Below are 19,681 nucleotides of genomic sequence, written 5' to 3'. Positions count from 1 at the left end.
CATAGGATAGGTGCTCGTGATACCTTGACTTAACTCATTTTAAAACACTATTTTATGTACTTCATAAAACAGTTATATTCATAATCTCATGTTTTAATAGAATTGTGGGTAACAGGCGTTGGCACTAAGGTAGAATGGAACGAGCCTAGTCCTAGCCAATTCTGGCGTGACCCACTCATTTGCATTAAAAATCAGACCAGAGTAATTTGACATTTTCTGGTAAGGTTTGTCTAAATTCACAGTCTAACTTTTGCCATGGGTTTAATTTTACAGTAAACGTCATTAGTGCAGCAAAAGTGCTGAAGCAAGCTGATTTTTGAAAAAAAATTTCACTGGCAAAATGCTGCTTGTTTTGAACTTCACTAGCACCAACTAACTTAAAAATCTCTAACTGATCTAAAAATCTAAAAAAAAAAAAACCTCAGTGTATTCAAGTAATTGACTTTAAATGTTACTAATTGCTAGTATCTTCAGCAATCAAGAAACCACTCTTTCTCAGTGACTAGAAACCATAATCTTAGACAGCTCTAGATTGTGGGGTCTATCTAATGCGCAGTGGCTCACATTCTATTGAAAACAGATTCTACTAATTTTAAACATTCCAAATGAAACTAGTTGAGTAGGCAGGTTTGTTGAATAACCAACTCACCAACGCCTTCCCAGACTCGCCCACTGCGCTCACACATGACACAATGTGATCCAACGGGCCTGTTGTGATGAAAGTGTGCCTGAAATCCCAGCATATCCGCCTTTCAGTTCAAAAAGCAGTGAGCTGCAGACGCGTTCACATGGGGCGCCAACACTTGGCATTTCTCATCTATTCATGTGTCTTTTGCCACTCAATATTTCATCGGCCAATGATTATTTCATGCTCTATCTCAATGTGTCTCTGCTTGTCTCGGAGATGTCCTCATGCAAAATGAAGAGCGAGAGGTAAAGAATGACGGCGAAAGTGGAAGATGCCTTCTTGCACGGGCATGCTCGCTAACGCATTGTGTTGCTGGTGTGCACCAGAGGCTAAACGGAGGGAGGGCGGGAAGATCAGCAGACAGATCGAATTATTTCTTAGCCAATCACTCACAGATGAGCAGCTGTTCTGAACTTGAGCTTCCTTTTCCTGTGGTGAAAAAAAATAGCTGCAGAAGCTGGGTGTGACAAACGACACAAACTCAAATGCCAGCATTCAAGCAGAAACAAATTGCCCTGATGTCAGTTACCAGATGATTAAAAGTATCACTTTCCAGGATCTTGTTGCCTAACTAGTTCTACCAGACCAATTGCAGAAAATTACACAGAAAAACTAAATAAACTTCATACACTTACTTATATTACTCGCAGGTTCTTTATCTCAGACAGGATTGTTTGAAGAGTGCTGAGCATGTCCGCCTCACTCTTCACGGTCCTGAGTTCAATTCCAGCTTGCATGTTTTTCCTGTGCTCATGCGGGTTCTCGCGTGTGGGCGATCGGGATTATTTACCAGTCAATTTGAAAAACCGTATTTTCCGCACTATAAGGCGCACTGGATTATAAGGGCCGTCCACAATAAATAGCGTTTTTTATTACAGTTTTCATATAAGGCGCAACACATTATAAGGCGCATAGAATAGAAGTTACAGTAGTGGCTAGGGTTGTGTTATGTGTCCACTAGTTGGAGCTGACCTAAAGGGAATGTCAAAAAAACCCCATCAAACTTTATTAATAGACAATCAACAATTAAAAATAAAGATGATTTATGGAAAGTACTATTAGAAGAATGAGGAAAAATACCTCTTGATTACATTAAAAGAGTGTTTAGATCAATGCCAAGATCTGGCGTTTAAAAGGTAGATGGTGCGCCCAGCGCGAGCATCGACCAATGATGTCAGGAGTTTTAATCTACTCCCACTTGTTACATGAGAGGGACACACCCGTGTCAGTCATGAAACATACAGCCCTTTGGATAGACCCAAGGGAGAAGACCAAAGATGTTCACCAGACTGTTGCAAATCTCTTACTTACATTTTTCAATCAAATTGCAACCCACAACTTTAAAATATATTGTTTTGTTGATTTCTAAACAGTTTCTGGATTCATTTTACAAAATCACACTTTCTTTTTCAAAACCTTAAGGGTTTTTGTCCCCTTATAAATTGCTTGAACATTGGAGCACATATACCTGTAGCATATCAAAATTTCAAAGAGGGTGTTATAAAATGTTTAATTGTAAAATTTGTAACACATGAAGAGGAAAAAAAATTAAGAATTTACATGGCGATTAAGTATATATATTTTTTTCGTCCATCAAGATTTTCTTGGATGTGCGATCCTGAGCTGAATTTGAAAAAAAGATTTCAAATTTGGTGGGGAAACAAGTTGGCTGTGTTCACGCTCACAATGGCGCAATGTGCCATGCTGCACCGGCTTGCATAGGTCTGCACAAAGATAGTCAAAAATGCTCCTCTGAAGATTCTCACTCCACTTCGCACCACCTATGCCAGATTGGCACGCAAATAAGGCCCTGAATATTGCAAAGTACAGCATTATATTGAGCTGATTATGCGTGACTACAAACCACAACGCAGTAGAAAAAAAAGTTTTGAATCCAGAGCTGCTAAGCTACAATTCTCTTGCTAAATTCACTTGATTTCCTTGATTTCAGCTGATTAAAAAACAAACAAACAAACAAAAACATTATCAAGAACATGAGAGCCAGTTGGTTATTGGAGAAAAAAAAAACAACAACAGAAAACATTACCAGTTAAATACAACAACGGGGACAGTGGACAGATGATGGGACGGGCATCGCCGCCATCCTGTTATGTGATCGAGATCTCCCCCTCCCCCTGTTTACCCCCCTTTGCTGGCCATAGATAATCCTCCCTAATTCCCTGCTTTGCCTGTGCCAGCTCGTCCAAATTGTGATTGACTGCCGTTCCACATGGTATGTGTGTGTGTGTGTGTGTGTGTGTATGAGTGTGGATGGATGGGTGTTAAAGCTTTGCCTATCCCCCCTCCCCTCTTTCACATCTACCTCAGAGATTAACAGGATCAGTTTTTGGTATCTGATTCCCTATGACGGGCTGCTTCTCTCACACACAAATACACACAGGCACACATACAAAAATACAGGAGGCGAGAGGCTGTTTTTTCGGCCCTTCGTGACAGCCTATCGAACCCCCAAACAGTCTGCGTGGCCATCTGTCACGGTGCAGGAGAGACCCGATACACTCACACACTCAACTTCAACAACAAATGTTTGCTGTGGCCTACATATGCCAAGGACGCCTCCATCTTTTGTAAATATTATATGTGTTTTCCTTCCTCTGGTGTCCCTTTTATCTCAGTTTGACTCTGCTTAAATGACCTTCGGCAAGAATCCCGCCTATTGCTGCTTTTTTTTCACGTCATCACCATTGTGTCCCATTAAGGCAAGGGTAGGGGACTCCGGTTCCTCGAGAGTCTTATCCTGCCTGTTTTTGATCCAGCTCGCTTTCAACACACGCGATTCAAATAATCAGGATCGTTTTCAGGCCTCTACAGAGCTCGCTGGTGAGCTGATCTTTTGAATCAGGTGTGACGGAATTGGACACGTCTAAAACAGGATTGATGTGGCTTTTGTGGAACTTGGATTTCCTACCCCTAGATTAGGGGCATGGGTAGATTTGAGTTGGAGTGGTTCATCTAGATTCCTTCGTGAGTCCAACACATATTTTTTTTTCTTGACACAGAAATCCATATTATATGTATTTTACTGGAATATTTATTAATTCAATCAATTTTGTCCTATTGACATTACCTATGAGAAGTTGAACCGCATACACAAAAACCAATAATCTTCTGGATGATTAATTTTGTGCTCTAAAGCTAATACAAACATAATGATACAAATATAATGATGAAATGATTGATAGTTTCCACTATCTAGGATTATGTTTCGTTTGTAGGTTCAGACCTAGTCGCAGGCCACTTGCAGACTTATAATTTGGAGCAAATCAAGTCTTTCTTTTTTATTTGGAGATTTAGGGTTTTTTATTTTTTTTTTCCGAGTCTTCCATTAATTCCTTCATTTTATTTTGTACCATAAATACTTTTGGACTTCTTGTTGCAAATAAGATACTTATATAATACGTCATAGACGGTCCATACCAAGATGATTAGGCTGCAGTAATAGTTGTTATTTCGCAGAGCATAATGATCTCATTAACCGCCTGTCTACTAAGCTAGAAGTCTACTTTAGCTAAACTGTACACAATGTGTGATTAGCTTTGTTTAATAACTACTTTTACAGTACACTTCAACTGGGCATGGCAATAAACAGCACATGCAAACCTCTTATTTAACACAACAAATTGACGGCATCCTGTGGGATAAGTTGTAGTTGTCTATGACCAGGTATCTCCAATTGACTGTTTTTGTATTTCTAAGTGTTCTATGTGAAACATTTCCAATCAAATGAAAGACCTGTGTTGTGTACATATGCTCATACTAGCAGATGGTGCGGGTATTACAGAGGCTGGATGGACACGCTTATGTTGACTAAAGCAAAGAAAGGAGGGCGGGGGCTTCCCATCCCGGGGGTGTCACGGGGATGAATGGCGTTCTGTCTCATACAGTCAGTCACTCTCATCATCTCGCCCCTGCTCCCCTCTGTAAGAACGTCAGAGGAGTCCATCACTTGCTCATTGTCCGTCTGTCTATCAGGCATGTCGCTATCGATTTGATAGTCCTCCTCGTTGTTGTCCCTATTTGACGATGTGAATATTTATCTCGTCAATGGCTTCATGGCCATTTGTGTTTCTGCCCCACTCCTGTATGACCTGTCCCAGTCACCACGATGTGTCCTATATGACTCAAGGTCAGTGGGGATCTTTTGGCGGATTCATTGCCGTTTCTGCCAGCCATCATCCCTCACTTACACACACAAAGTTAATATACGATGTGTCCCTCTCTTCCTGGTCTTGGCCCACTTCAGCTCGGCTCATCTAGGCTCTGTGGATTAATTACTGGGGGAAGCCCGCACATTTCTGACCTCCGCCGTCGGACTAATTGAAATCTAATTGAATTGTGCTTGTCTAGCCTAATGAAGCTCGCCACTGAAACCGCCAGTCTTTTGCTTTGGCTGTAGGCAAATCGCCATGAGGGCATGATAAACCTTTGTATTGTGCTGTGGGTTCAGATGGATGGAATCGTACTTGTGCTGAATGATTAATTTGTTTATGTCATTTCATTTAAAAGCTGCGGAAAGGGACATGAAATGACTCTCTTGATGTCCGCAGTGTTATGGGTGACATAAGCCTTTTCTAGTGGTTGAAGACAGATCACACTGCTGCAGCCCAAAAGGACAATGACACTTAATAAAATTCATTATATATGTTGGCTTCAAATTGAAACAAGTACAAAAGCGTGTACATAGTGGCCATCATGAATACGAGCGTAGTGTCAGTAGTCTTTCAGATGCTATTTGTCTTTACCGATTTTGTTTTCATGCAATTTCGCATGAAGATAGTATTACAGCATTGAAGTTGCTAGTTTTGAGAAAAAATCAAACACGATTGGCACATTCATTTTTCAATATGTTTATAGCAATCAATTCCATATTAACCTGAAACTTTCAGGAAGTGTCAAATGACCAATGGAGAGTAAATTACAATAGTAGATGAGGACATCATCTGAGATTTGAACACTTTAACACTTTAGGAAATGCAACATCTTAACAGATGGAATTGGGCAAAAATGGTTCTTTGGCCTCAACCCAGAACAACTTTTCCAATAAGCTTACAATTAATTATCAGCCCAAGTTTGCTTGTGTTATTCTTGCTATGTGTGTGTGTGTGTGTGTGTGTGTGTGTGTGTGTGTGTTTTGTAATGTCATATTTTTGCAACAGGAAATTTGATTAAAGATTTTGTGTTAATTAAAACATTATCTGCCATGTTTTAATAATACACACATACAGTATATATGTGTGTGTATATATATATATATATATATATATATATATATATATATATATATATATATATATATATATATATACTGTATATATACTGTATATGTATATACTTTATGTTTGTGTGTTTGTAATGCATGTCAAATGTATTTGACCTCACTAAACAAAACAAAGGACATTCAATCGAAGGAAAAGAAAATAAAGTCGTTCGATGATTTAGTGACCCCCCCACCCCATTCCCTCCCCTCACTAAGAATGGTAAAATCACAACACAGGAAACATCATCTAAAACATCTTCTGTTGTTTCTCCAAGCTCCTGACAAATGTGGAGGACGGCGGCTGGTCCCCTGGGGGGTGCTTTGTTCTGTTGGTCCTTGTTTAGCTTTTAGCAGGTGCCTTGATTTCATTGTAAGTTATTCTAATGGCATTTTCTCCCGTTGCAGCTCTTTGTAGGCTAGAATACATTAGCATGCCGCCAAGAAAGTGGCGAGGATGCTAATGTGGAAGAGTGAGAGGGAGGGGAAAGAAGAGGGAAGGAGGAAGAGTCATTAGCGGAGGACACCGCTTTATGATGTGTGGGAAGTGGAAATGACCTTTCCTCACTTTCATCTTGGGGCTCTCTCTCTCTCTCTCTCTCTCTCTCTCTCTCTCTCTCTCTCTCATACACACACACACACACACACACACATACTTGCATTTAAACGAACATGCATATATGCACAGATGCCACAGGATATGGGCCAAGCACATCCTCTTCTTCTGTTTTATCGCATAAGTCAAGCACACATGGCTGAACGACTGTCTTTCATCCTGTCTTCATGTCTGTCTTTTCTCTCCTGTCCCTGAAGGTCCCCTTGCAACCTGGCCAGTCTTTCAAGTTCACTGTCCTGGAAACTCTGGACCGCATCAAGGAGGAATTCCAGTTCCTCCAGGCCCAATATCACAGGTACAGCAATTCATCCATTTGTTTGATTGGAGCACTTTAAAATTAAGCAAATCTTGTCAGTTTTTAATGTTTATTTTTGCCATTTACACAATAGTGCATTACAACATAAGACAATGTTATTCAAACTTGTTGTAAAGACAAAGTAGTCATACAGTCAAATTTTTGGTCTGCAGTTCTTACCTTTATTGTTATGTTATGGAATGAAAAATTATATTGTATGTTAAAAAATATCTTATTCATGTTATATTATCAATCTTTATATTTTAGTTAATCATTTGATTAATAAGTTATCAGAAAATAATTCTGCCAAACTTTTAAATCTGCATCTGTGTCAAAAAATCATTAGTGGTCAAGTGATCTTGTAGCTTTTTGGTATTCCAGAACCATGTTGAAGTGACGCATCCCGATTGAGAGACAAACTCAAGTCATCCCATGTGCACGATTGGATTGCATTTTTTTTATAATCAAAATATTCCGAGCTCTTTATTTTTAGGTTAATAGTCTAAAATGAGTATGAAACTATACGAAATGTTAACATTGTGTTTGGATCATAATTTGGAGTCTAAACTTTAATCTGCAATTATAAACCGAGACGGCAGTGAATAATGATTTTTTTGCACTTTGTGACAGGGCACATCTCATTGTCCTGCAAATTGGGGCGGCTTACTGTTAACTATTTTATTTGCATATCCTTGTGTGTCCTTGTGCAGCCTCAAGCTGGAGTGCGAGAAGCTGGCCAGCGAGAAGACTGAGATGCAGAGGCACTACATCATGGTGAGCCTACTCACAGTTTTGAAGAATGTTGTTCACTAGTGTTGGGTTCTATCAGTCTGCTCCTTGTTTATCTGGTGGATCACTATTCTTCGCTCCACCGTTACCTGATAGTTGTAAATTTGTGAATTTACTTATAGTCCACCATAGTGAATCCAAATTAATGTAACAGGTGTCCGGTTTTCGCCACTTTGACTATACAGTACACAAGTAAAAAGGTGATTAACGGTTGCCGTGGCAATGACAGTGGTGACAAGATCTTGCGTTATCACTTGCAAATCTCTCAAAATGTCCTTTCAAAACTCTAAAGTGTATCCCTCATTTTTTCCTACTCCATTTTTTTCTTCGCGGTCTTCCAGCTTGAGCTTTGCTTTGTCTGTGTCTATGTGCGACTAAAGGCTCACATGTAGTGTAAGCCTTTGTCTGTGGTACAAAATCCACGCAGAGCTGAGCAGAATTTGATATGCACTGTCTGTAAAGCTGCTTGCCTTTCATAAACCTGGGAGGGCAGGCCGGATCAGGACTTTTAAGCTGCACAGATGGGAAGGCATGAATTTAAGAATAGAAAGATGGAGAAAGAGATGGTGTGATCAAATTACAAATAGATACTAATAACCCCAAAACATAAAATTCCAAACATTTTCTATAGTGCTTGTCCACGTTCACGCATGAATTGGAACTACCCTTCCTGACTTTGGGCAAGCTGCAAGCTCCGTCCCAGACTGGTTGCCAGGGCACATAAAAGACAATGATTCACACTTGGAGTCCCCGGTCAATCTGCATGCAAACCATAGAGAGAATATAAACAACACAGATGCTTCGCATAAATGTGCAGGTGGTTGGATGCCGCTGCAGTGTTGTCTTAAGCCGACAGAACGAATTTACAAAAAAAGTCTGAGCGGAAGCATGACCACTTACAAAATAAGTAAATCTATCCTTAATATAACAAAAAGTCAAACATTATACTGTCGTGTCAGTTAGTTGGCAAACCTTTTTTCACGAGTGTTTTGTGCAAGACTTTATTCCACAGACCCATGGTAAGCTTTTCTTCCTCCTTCTCACTTCACCCTCTGACACCCATCCAGTCACAAATCAAATGTAGACCTTCATGGTGTCACAGATAGTCGGATCTTTTAAACCTTAGCAACAATCTACGTAACATAGTTGTGGGTTTGCTACAGTACAATATTGTTATATGTATTGTTATTATATATACTGTACACAACTTGATCATGATCTTATGATGGCATTTTATGCAAAGTGGGTGAGCAACTGTAATGTAATAATTTTCAGAGCAATCAATGCCATCATTGATTGGTTTCGTGAATTATATTTTGTATGAATGTTTAGAGGGTGAATATTTGGTGTCTCATTTGCACATTTTACAGAATCCTAGGAATGTTAGATGTAGCATCAATAAATGTAAAGTAATTTAATTGCAATATTGTAATTTAACTACTTTGAGTTGTTGCTTCCAAGATTTTTCTCTCAGGTTGCTTTAGTTTTACCTCACTGAACTTTCACTATGACTGACCAGTTCTTGAATGCATTCGAAAGGTCATCAATGTTTCTCTGTCAGTTTTGGGCAAGACAAAGATAGTTATACTAGGGCAAAAGAGATTTATTTTTGGAATATTCAATTATTGATTATTATTATAACTTTGTCTTGCTCCTTAGTAACTACTAGTAACAGTATACTAGTATACTACTTAACAGTATACAACGATATGCAGTAAATCGATTGTAGTGTACCTCCAGAGATCCAAAAGGGCTTGATAGATGAAAAGAGCAATTTTGTTAACTTTAATAAATAGCTTGTGTTCCAATTTTTCTGTCTTGTCTTGTATTTACCAAAACAGTTTGCCCGAAATGACCCCAGTTAGTTTTAAAGGACGGACATTTTGGGACCAGATGTGACCTCAACTCATTGACAGGGCCATTTCTTGTCTCACCGAGTGATATGCCAGATCATCGTGATTGCTAAAATGGACTATTCTGACGGAGGTCAAGTGGAAATGGGTTAAAATGGATATTTATTTGAGCCAGAAATGGCCTCTGATTCGGATTCCGGCAATGAAAATGGCAAGACTGATTTGTCAGACAAAGAAAATTACATCGCACTGGAGAGTCAGGGCAGGGCGGAGATGGAGGCTGCTACTTTGATCAGATGCCAAAGACTGATATTTTGTGCTTTTGTTGCCATCGCCACTAACCTACTGTGTATAAAATCCCCGAAACTGTACTAAAATGATTAACGTTGAAGGCTGACTTAACCGCACAAGCATCACTGCCTCGATCAACAAGTGCATGTATGCCCCTCCCGATCAGATGTCTAACCGGTAAGTTTTTCAACCTTTCTTGTTAAAATTTGATCCAGACATTGCCCTGCTATTTTGCTTTTTGAAAGCAGGATATTCTCCAACCAGACTTGCGTCAAGTTAAAAGCACCGCCGATCGCCTGAGCTCCCCTTTTCAAAGCGCTATCTAGATTGTCTTAGCATTGCAGGCAGGGACTTTTTTTGATAAAGCCAGTGTAAGCAAAATATAACTGGATGTCATTTCTCCTGATGAATCATATATACAGTATTTTTCCTTCCGAGCTTCAGAGGTACACATAAATAGTTATGTTATTGAAACAGACATATTGCCACATCCTTTGATCAGATCAGTGATCGGTTATCAGTCATTTTTAAACTCACTGATTTGTGATTGTGATCGGCCCCAAGAATCTTGATCAAGTAAATTATGTTTATAGTCTAAAAAGGAATATATCTGAATGTCTTTGGATAAACCAGTATGGTTTACACCTCTCACCTTTTATTAACCACCTTGAACAATAGAAATGAATACAATGTCTATAAAATCCATCTATCTATTTTTGTTAGTGTTTGTCTTGACTAGATTACATTTGACTTTAGGGGTGAAGTGGGGTGTACCCTGGACTGGACGCCAATCAATCACAAGGCATAAACATAGTCTACAAAGGAAAAAAAAAATTGGTATAAAATATGGCCTTCTTGCCAATCATCACATAAGTGAAGAACACCGAACCACAAGAAATAATTCACACTCTGCCCCTTCTGTTCCCTAAACAGCATAACAGCTACATGTGATGTACTTGTCCATACAGGTTAGTATGGCAGGCACTCTAGGCTTTTTTATATGTAACACAGCCTCACCATTGTACACTGCGCGGCTCACATGGCACTGAGCTTCTCAGGCAAGGTTCAGAGATGACAGTCAGCGTGAAGAGGAGGAGGCGGAAGCTGTGGAGGGATATTGAGGCTCAAAGGCGTAGATAGCTTGAGAGAAAAATCGCTCAGTGTCAGACTAGAGAAAAAAAGTGAGTTGTGGATGGATAGATAGACGGATGCAAAGAAAAGCAGGAGAGACACAATTGGATGAGTGACAGGAGCGAGAGAAAAGTGGAACTGAAAGAAAAAGAGAGATGCAATGACAATATTGTGGTTGGAAAAAAGAGAGAAATATAATGTGCCTGCGTGCATGCCTGTGTGCCTTTGTGTGTATCTTTGTGTGTTTGTGCGTCTATATGCACAGACACGTAAATAATGTGAAGCAACAACGGACTGGCTGTGCCCACAGAGGAGATAACCCAGAAGGCTATATTTAGCTTGTTAGGCCTGTCATCCACACTGAGACCCATTTCCATCTGGGGTGTGTGTGAATGTGTGCGTGTGTGCTTGGGTTATGTTTTTTTCTGCTCTCCCCGCCACGCTGCACTGCTCCTACCATTACTGTTCATCAGTTTTAGGATCTCTATATACCAGGCCGAGGCGAGACAATCTGGATGACATCGGGCATTATTTCGTCACCTTTGTGAACACCAGCCATCGCGTTTGCACATCACTACGTTTTAGTGCTCAAAATGGCATCGGTGATGTCTTTATCTGTGATAGGAAATGCTAAGATGTTGTTGTCAGTGTGCTCTTTATTCTCATGCTGATTTGTAGTCCTCCGTACATCCCCGAAATAAACTGTTGCTGCAGATCAAGATAAAATGCTTAGAGTTGTGCCTTTTCCTCAATGCCAAATGTTTACAAGTCGAATAGGTTGTGAAGGCCTTCAGAAACTAAAAGTGCCAAATTTTATAATCAACGCTGCACTTAGGAGGTGCACGCATTGCATGTAATTATGAATAGACGTATTTGACAAACACAAAATGAATTTGAATGCCGGATATTGTCGTCTTCAGATTTTGGGGTTGACTTTCTCTTTAAAGCGCCTTTCTCAAATGACCTTATATTTCTCTCACTAAGATTTATTTTTTGGGGTTCCACGGATTCTATGAGGACGACCTGTTTGCTTACACTTCTTATTGCACTGAATTTGAATGCCGGATATTGTCGTCTTCAGATTTTGGGGTTGACTTTCTCTTTAAAGCGCCTTTCTCAAATGACCTTATATTTCTCTCACTAAGATTTATTTTTTGGGGTTCCACGGATTCTATGAGGACGACCTGTTTGCTTACGCTTCTTATTGCACTGTCATAGGCAGGATTTCATGTCAGTAGTTGGCTCGACATGCAAAAGTGTAAAATCGCTCACATTAAACATGCAGGATGTATGGGTTTGTGATGTTTGTTGCATTGATAATTCATGATTCTCAGATTTCGCCGCTCTCACGGAACTCCTTTGTGTGTGTTTGAGTTATTGTGTGTAAGTAAGGATGCATTGTGGCCTCTCACAATGCGTACATTTGGCATTTATACGCTCATGTCGCTTGGATAGAATAAGTTGTAACAGAGTGATGTGAAGACTAAAACCCAATTTCAGACATACTGTTTCCAAAACTACCAGCACATGGACAACTGTAATTCCTACTACGATGAGCCTTATTGTTAACCTAGACCGGGGTGGGGGGGGCACAGCTGAAAGTGGATGAAGATGTTACCGGGCTGTAATGTAATAATATGTGCGGTGCGGCACTGTAAATATTATTTAAATAAATTGTACTTATGAATCACTACAACCACATAATTTCTTTCTGCCAGTGCATGAATAAAATTCCAATGAAAAAACACCTCTCAGATAAATATCACAATTTCAATGGCTTTAGTTAAAAAGTCACACAAGAAGAAATGCGTCACTCTTTGTGGGAGGTTGCTCTTATTCATCGGCCTTGCTGTAGAGACAACATCTCGTTTCTTCAAAATTCAGAATCGAAAATAGTGGCTGCATGAAACCGAGTTACCTTTGCTTGTGTTGTAAAAGACACCAAACAAATGGAACACTGTCTAATGATCACATAAAAGTGGTGGCGTCTAAAAGCTGTTCTGGTGTCCTTGAAACACTCAGATGTGTGACAAACAAACTGAATGTTTGATATTTGTCTGTGTTTTGGCCTGAAATACGTTCATTGCAGTTGTGATTTGACTTGTAGTTATATTCCAGTACTTGGTCATCTGAACTACTGAATCTCTGCTTCTGTTTACAGTATCTTATCACATTCCCCTTAGCCTCATCTACGGGCGACTCGCCCGTCAGATTCAGAATGACGCGCGGTGTTCAACATTTCAGCAACTTTTTCTTCTCCAGCTCTACTAAAATGGGCAATAGCAAAGAAAGGAAGGCGCTCAGGCTGAGGCAGTGGTAACGATAAGGGAAGAGAAGAAGGTGCATGAGACCGTAAAAGGCTTGAGCACTACAGTTGGGAATATAAAATAGAGACAGGGCACAGGAGCTTTGGTGGAGAGAGCACAAAAGAGCTGCTGGACCAACCAGGACACCTTTCATGTATTAGGCTTAGCATCTGTGAATTTTAATCATTAGAGTTGTGTGTGAAGCCTTTGTAGTGGGGCTGCCGCTGATGAATATTTAATTGTGACGATTGTTCCATTGATTAAGAGTTGTCACCCTAAAAATATTCCATAATTTAACAGCAAAATGTGAATGTACAACATCTGTGGCTGATGATGTGAGTTATCCAATTCAAGATGAATTGCCGTTGCTGATTTTACATGTTTAAATACCAGGTCAGCTGCAAACGGTGACTGTAGAGGTGACGGAGGACGGATCTCTTCTGCTCAAGTAGACATTTCTGAAATGCCAGCAAGAAAAAAAATAATCAAGACGTACGTCTTTTCAGCTATGTAATTTTGGAGCCTCTGGATGATATAAGGGCTGACTTGGACCTAGTTACTTATGACAAATCTCTTTTCAATTCTGCATTACGTAGCATCTGGGTCATTTTAGTACTTCCTGGTGCAGGTGTTCTCCCAGAGCAGTTTTTCTGGTGCGCTGCCCCATATTTTTAATCCCAAAATTGTCGTAGCAATGATTTATTTTCTATAGCTCAGTAATGTTTGTCATCCACTAACACATCTAATTCTATTACTTTTCCATTTTCAGGACATTTTTTTCCCAGACAAACACCAGTGCGGGCGGGTATTTAACTTTTGAGTGGTCACTGACAGATATCAAGTACTGATATCGCAAGGGCTTTTAATATACACATTTTCCCCCAAAACAGTGACAGCTCATTTGAAAGAAAGTTCTCCCAATTCCAATAGAATATTTACATTTTATTGTAGAATTTCCTAAAATGAATGGCAATTGTCTGTTCTTCTCATTTGTAATAGTCACCCAACTGCTCCAGGAGAGCGGCCGGTACTAGCATTGGCTTCTACCATACAAATACATTGAAATAAGGCCATACATTAGCCCCATACAGATACTTGGTATTGATACTCGCCTATCCCTTGTTAAGGTTATCAAAACTACAGTACATAAAGTGCAAAATGCTCTCTTCCTCTCCTACTATTAAATTGGTCGCTTAACTTTTAATGTTTTGTTTTTTTCATAAGTCATGTCCCACCACTATCGAGGGAATGTGTTTTGAATATATTCGTTTAAAAAGGCCATTAAGAGTATCAAATAAAATGTTAGCAAACTTTGCAAACATCAAATCAGTACGTCTGATTGATAAGAAATCCAGTGGTTAGATAAAGTGACATGAAACATGAAAGTCTTGTGACTTGGCTCCAAAGAAGAGCATACCATAAATGACATCACTGTGTATAATTTGTCACTGTCAAATAACATGTTCTAAGATGAACAATGTTTGATGGAACTGACTTGCGAGAAAACCTACCCATCATGAAAGAAAATGATTCTGTCAAAAGCTACTGAGACAGAATTGCTTCCAGACAGACAAACAAACTTGTTCACTAAAGGTAATTATCCCGCACAACTATTGGGGTTGCCCTGGAGCAAATAATTTCTCTCTATACCCCCAAAAAGTTGCTCTCTTAAATTGAGACTGACAAATTGAATGGGCAACGATCAGTCCAGTCCTTCTCAAATAGTGAAAAAGTGTAAAAAGTGAAGTTCACATTTGTTTAAAGTAAATATATATTTGTTTTCTCTTTTGTTAATATTTACAAAGGTACAACTTTAGGTATATGTATAAAATCGTATTTCTCGTCACTGCGGAATGTGGGGGTGTGAAATATTTTTGTTTTTTTAAGGGGAGCTTTGCATCTAATAATTGAGAAGCACTTGGATAATCACACCAACTGATAAATAAAGTAAAGTAAAGATTTGCTTTTCACTGTACAACAATGATCAACATTTTTGCCAATGACCAATGAACCATCATTTCATTTGTGTGTTTTCTGCACTGAAATAATATCTGTTTTTGAATAAAGACGTGAACATTTAAACACTTTTTTAAATCCAACTCATGGATTAACCGAAACGATAATCGGTTGGTTAATCGGTTGCTTATATTATCGTTAGTTGCAACCCTGCTGATGAATGACGATGCAAAAGAGTTAAAGGAGGGTGTTTTAAATGTGCTCCCCAACAGTTGGGATGAGATTTGGGGATTGCCATTGCCTTCCAAGTGTGGGACTTTAGGTTCTCAGGATTTAAGAGGACCAGATGCAGGGGAGGGATTGATGTTTAAGAGCCTTAAAACAGTCTGACGAGTCTCAAAACAAGGCGGGAATAAAGGATTAAGGGGAGAAAAAAACAAAAACGTCTCAGGTCCCTCTTCAAATTCCCGTTTACTTCCGTGTAGTGGTTGTGTTGACTCTCGCTCTGATGCAACTGACTGCAAGCGGTGCTGATGGAGTCCTCACTTGCAGCTTGCTAAACTGACCTCTAGTGTGCTTTAGACCAACCCTCTAATAAATGATTTAACATGCTGTCAGTGTCCGTGTGTGTGAGTGGGCGGGTAGATGAGCGAGACAAGCTCACCCAAGAGACACTAAAGAACAATGCGTTTGCGAAGGCTTTTTCACACACGCTTGGCCACACACACACACACTCTCCAGTGGTTCAAGTCGAATTCACTACACATGCGTAAACGACACTCCCACACACCGTGTTTTATGAATCCAGACGTGCCACCAGCATGAGATATTTGTGGTATACACACATAGATAAACCGCATTAACACCGAGAATGATCCCTTTAAAGTGCTGACTTTCCCGACAAAATATATGAATGCAAGAGATAAAAAGAGTTTTCTGGATGCCCTGAGGGTGTAACTGCTGGACGGGGACAAATGAACAAATGTTCCCTTGAGACCGAAACAGGAAGAGAGAGTAAATAAACATTGGTCATATTCAGAAGAACGAAACAGTTCAGCTCTTCTAAAGAATGAATATTTAAAAACGAAATGGACAAAGGATCACATTATCTGTGGCGGAAATGATTGATGGTGGCATTCAAAAATACTGTTTCAAATTAAGATATTCTTAAATATTAAATTTATGATAGTAGTGAATATTATAATACCACTTTCTAATTGTAATTGATTATAAACATGCACTTCAGACAGTTTTTGCCACATTTCTTGCTTCAATTCATTGAACATCGTGCTGCTGCTTCTGATGTTTGTGTTTCGAACACATGGGGGCAGTATATCACTGACATCGAGACACACTCGAAGTTTCACACCTGACTTGGTATGCAGCAATGATAATAGTTGTTCTCAAAGGATGAAAAATACATAGCCTTGAGTGTTCTGTGTTCAAATATTCTTTGCTTATACATTTATTACACTGACATGACTGCCATTTGCTTTGCGTCAGATGTTAACAATGGGTAATTGCATCAAGCTAAGAAGACTGTCATAATGCAAAGCTTACATTGATAACTCATCTGGAGTAACAAACACACGGACGCACACACACAAACACGTAACATTTTTTTAAGTGATCAATGCCTGGCCAGTGTTTGTCATCCTGGCTAATGATTCCTGCCAGTCGGTATATCGACTGCCTGTTATACACGCACGCACGCACGCACACCTACACACACACACGCGCGCATTCTCACACTTGCTGTGTAAATCATCTACATAAACACATACAGGGTAGTGCTCCTAAACAGTGTAGCATGCCGTGTTTCACTGCAAGGATTATGTACAGAACAATGAGGACACTTGACAATGATGACACACAGAAAAATCCTATGTAAAAAGACAAAAAAAAACAAAACAACAACAACATAGTTTTGCAATGAGAATTCAGCTACAGTATAATTAGTATTACAGAACCACTCCGGCCGGTGCACTTACACAGGAACGCTTGTTTTCGATATATTTTGTTCCATGCTTTTCAATGAAAATGGGAGACTGTTTTTAGTTGATTTATTTATTTTTATTCTATCACTTGCAAATTCAAAGGCAGGTATTAAGACGAGTTTAAGCATCCAAACCATTTGTAATTCATGATCAGGTGTTCAGGGTAATAAGCAATTATCTGTTTAGGATAAAAATACTCGTCATTGAAGTTCACCTTGATTTTATTTTTACGAGAGCATCACAGAAACTTAACTCAAAGTTGTACTGGAATGCACTCAATAGTATTTTTAATTAAACAGTCTAAAGGGAATGTGTCAGAAGCCAGCTGAATGTCCTTCTTTTCACTTCCCGATCTTTCAAATGAGCGTATCAGTCAGGCCTTTTGAAATGTTGCAACCACAAATTCAAACATTGCCAGGCACTTGCCTTGAAGACAACACAGCAGTGTTAACCTTTAGCAGTGCTTTTCAATTACATTTTGCAAAGCCCCCCAAGGAAAGAGGAAAACTTTTGCGCCCCCACACTCATTGCCGAATATAAATATAATTATTATCCATAAAAAATATATGATTATACCTAAAACTGTATCATTTTTAACCTTAACAAAACAAGAAAGCTATATGAGTTCACTTTCAACTCTTAACTACTTTTTACAGCGTTTATACAGGTTAGTCCAAAACAAAAAAAAAAATAACTAAAAAATAAATAAAATAGATGCCAATCCTTATTTTATTGCAATTACCTTTCACATGGCAAAAACAAAGCCTTTTCCCTGGGGTCATCCGCATTCCCCCTGGCATCGACTCGCGCACCCCACTATTTGAGCGCTGCCTTATAGCAACACTGATGCACAATCCTTTGCATGTTATTGCAAACTTGTTGTATACAATATAAAGTGGCTATTTCTTTTTCAGGCAGGCTGTTTAAGAGAAAGTTGTTCTCTCTGCTCACCTTTAAACACATTTGCAGGCTGTAAATTTGATATTGATTTCAAGAGACCTGTTCATTATCAAATGGAGCCCACTTCTTGGTGGCAACCACTGGAGTTGCTGTTTATTCAGTCAACCAGCTGTCTAGACAAGTGCAGGGCACGTGTACCATTTTAAGATTTTTGTAAAAAGTAGCATCCATTCAAAAGTCCTTCAAAATGATTAAATTATGTGAACATTAACTGGAAATTCATGAAAATAATATTATATTCAGTAGGCTAATTATCCCAGAAACCCGGTCTCCCCATATCAGAATGGTTCAACCCAAAATGTCAAATAGACATTCTTATATGTTTTTTCTCATACAGTATGTTTTCAGAGCTCAGACATTCAATCCCAGGTACTTTACTTCATTGATTTTGTTGTTGAATTTTTTTTAAACAAAAATCAAAATAAGTAACAGCGATTGAATGATCGATTGTGTGTGTTTTTCTTCTTCTTTTTTTTTTAATTGAGAACATATATTTAAAGAGATCACAAAGTAGAACACTTCATATGGAACATTTTTATGTGCACATATATTTATTTCTAATGATTCATTTCCAAATATTTCAAGAAAGGCCACTGAACAAATGGAGTTCCAAAGTTATATACGGTACATAGTACTGTACACACAGTATAATGCAGTATAATAAATTGAACTATGTTGGTATAGAACTCTGTTTCAAGTGCCCCCCAAAGAAAAATTGTTTACACTGGTTAGGGGGTACTTTGCTGAAAAGAATCCTGATGACTGGAAAAAGCTTGAGAGTCTTCGGTTTGGACGAGAGAAGCTAATGTGACTCGAGCTACAGGAACACCACACAATGGCACAACAACTGCGGTCATCCTCTGTGCGTTACAACATTGCTGCAGAAACAGAATTTCGGAACATTGGGAGTGTTTGAAAATACTTTAAAAAAATTAACTACTTGTTGGTTTTCCAATTTTGTAATCAAATAAACTTATAAATAAATAAACTCGGCCAGGAAGCAAAGTGGTTTTCCAGAGGAAATTAGGACAGGAGCTGGCTGGTAACTGGCTAACTGTTAACCAGTCTGCGCGCGTCAGTGCATCAGTTGCAATAATAAATACTTGAGTATGAATGTGCTTATTATGTGTTTATTTGGCTACCGTTTGATGGATAAAGTGGAAATTGAGAGTGCAGCGGCAGGAGTGACCACTCATGAGAGCATTTCAGTCTAAATGGTGGTGGATGCAGTGTTAAATTGACTGACATCAACACCTTGGTGATCATAGATATGCTGCACTAGCATGTTAGTTCGCTTCACTATGCAATACACACATTACACATAACGATCTTTATTTTTATGTGTTGATGATCTAAAGCTATGACATATTCTGTCTTCTATGTACTAGTATCTCGTGGCATTCTGCCATTATGATTTTTGATGTTTTTTACACAAACTGGTGCTGAGATTCCCCTCTGTATTTTTGTGATAGAATCATTCCAGTTATTCAATGAATCATTTCATCCCTAGCTTTCCCTAGCATA

At 39.1% G+C, this 19,681-nt stretch overlaps 1 protein-coding gene across 5 annotated transcripts in view; it reads left to right on the top strand.

The window, feature by feature from the left end:
- The window catches only part of tle2b (TLE family member 2, transcriptional corepressor b), an 84,169-nt gene that overhangs the window by 9,439 nt on the left and 55,049 nt on the right, over positions 1 to 19,681 (top strand). For all 5 annotated transcript variants that reach the window (XM_088425236.1, XM_088425234.1, XM_088425235.1 and 2 more), the window contains 2 exons: positions 6,777 to 6,874; positions 7,585 to 7,648. In XM_088425236.1, coding sequence (XP_088281362.1) covers positions 6,777 to 6,874; positions 7,585 to 7,648 — 162 coding nt within the window. The remainder of the gene's footprint in view (positions 1 to 6,776; positions 6,875 to 7,584; positions 7,649 to 19,681) is intronic.

Source organism: Hippichthys cyanospilos, chromosome 10, assembly GCF_059441005.1.
Source record: "Hippichthys cyanospilos isolate Australia breed blue-spotted pipefish chromosome 10, RoL_Hcya_1.0, whole genome shotgun sequence".
Taxonomy (NCBI): domain Eukaryota; kingdom Metazoa; phylum Chordata; class Actinopteri; order Syngnathiformes; family Syngnathidae; genus Hippichthys; species Hippichthys cyanospilos.
Note: the sequence above shows the minus strand (reverse complement) of the source record. Positions and strands in the feature narration are given on the sequence as shown.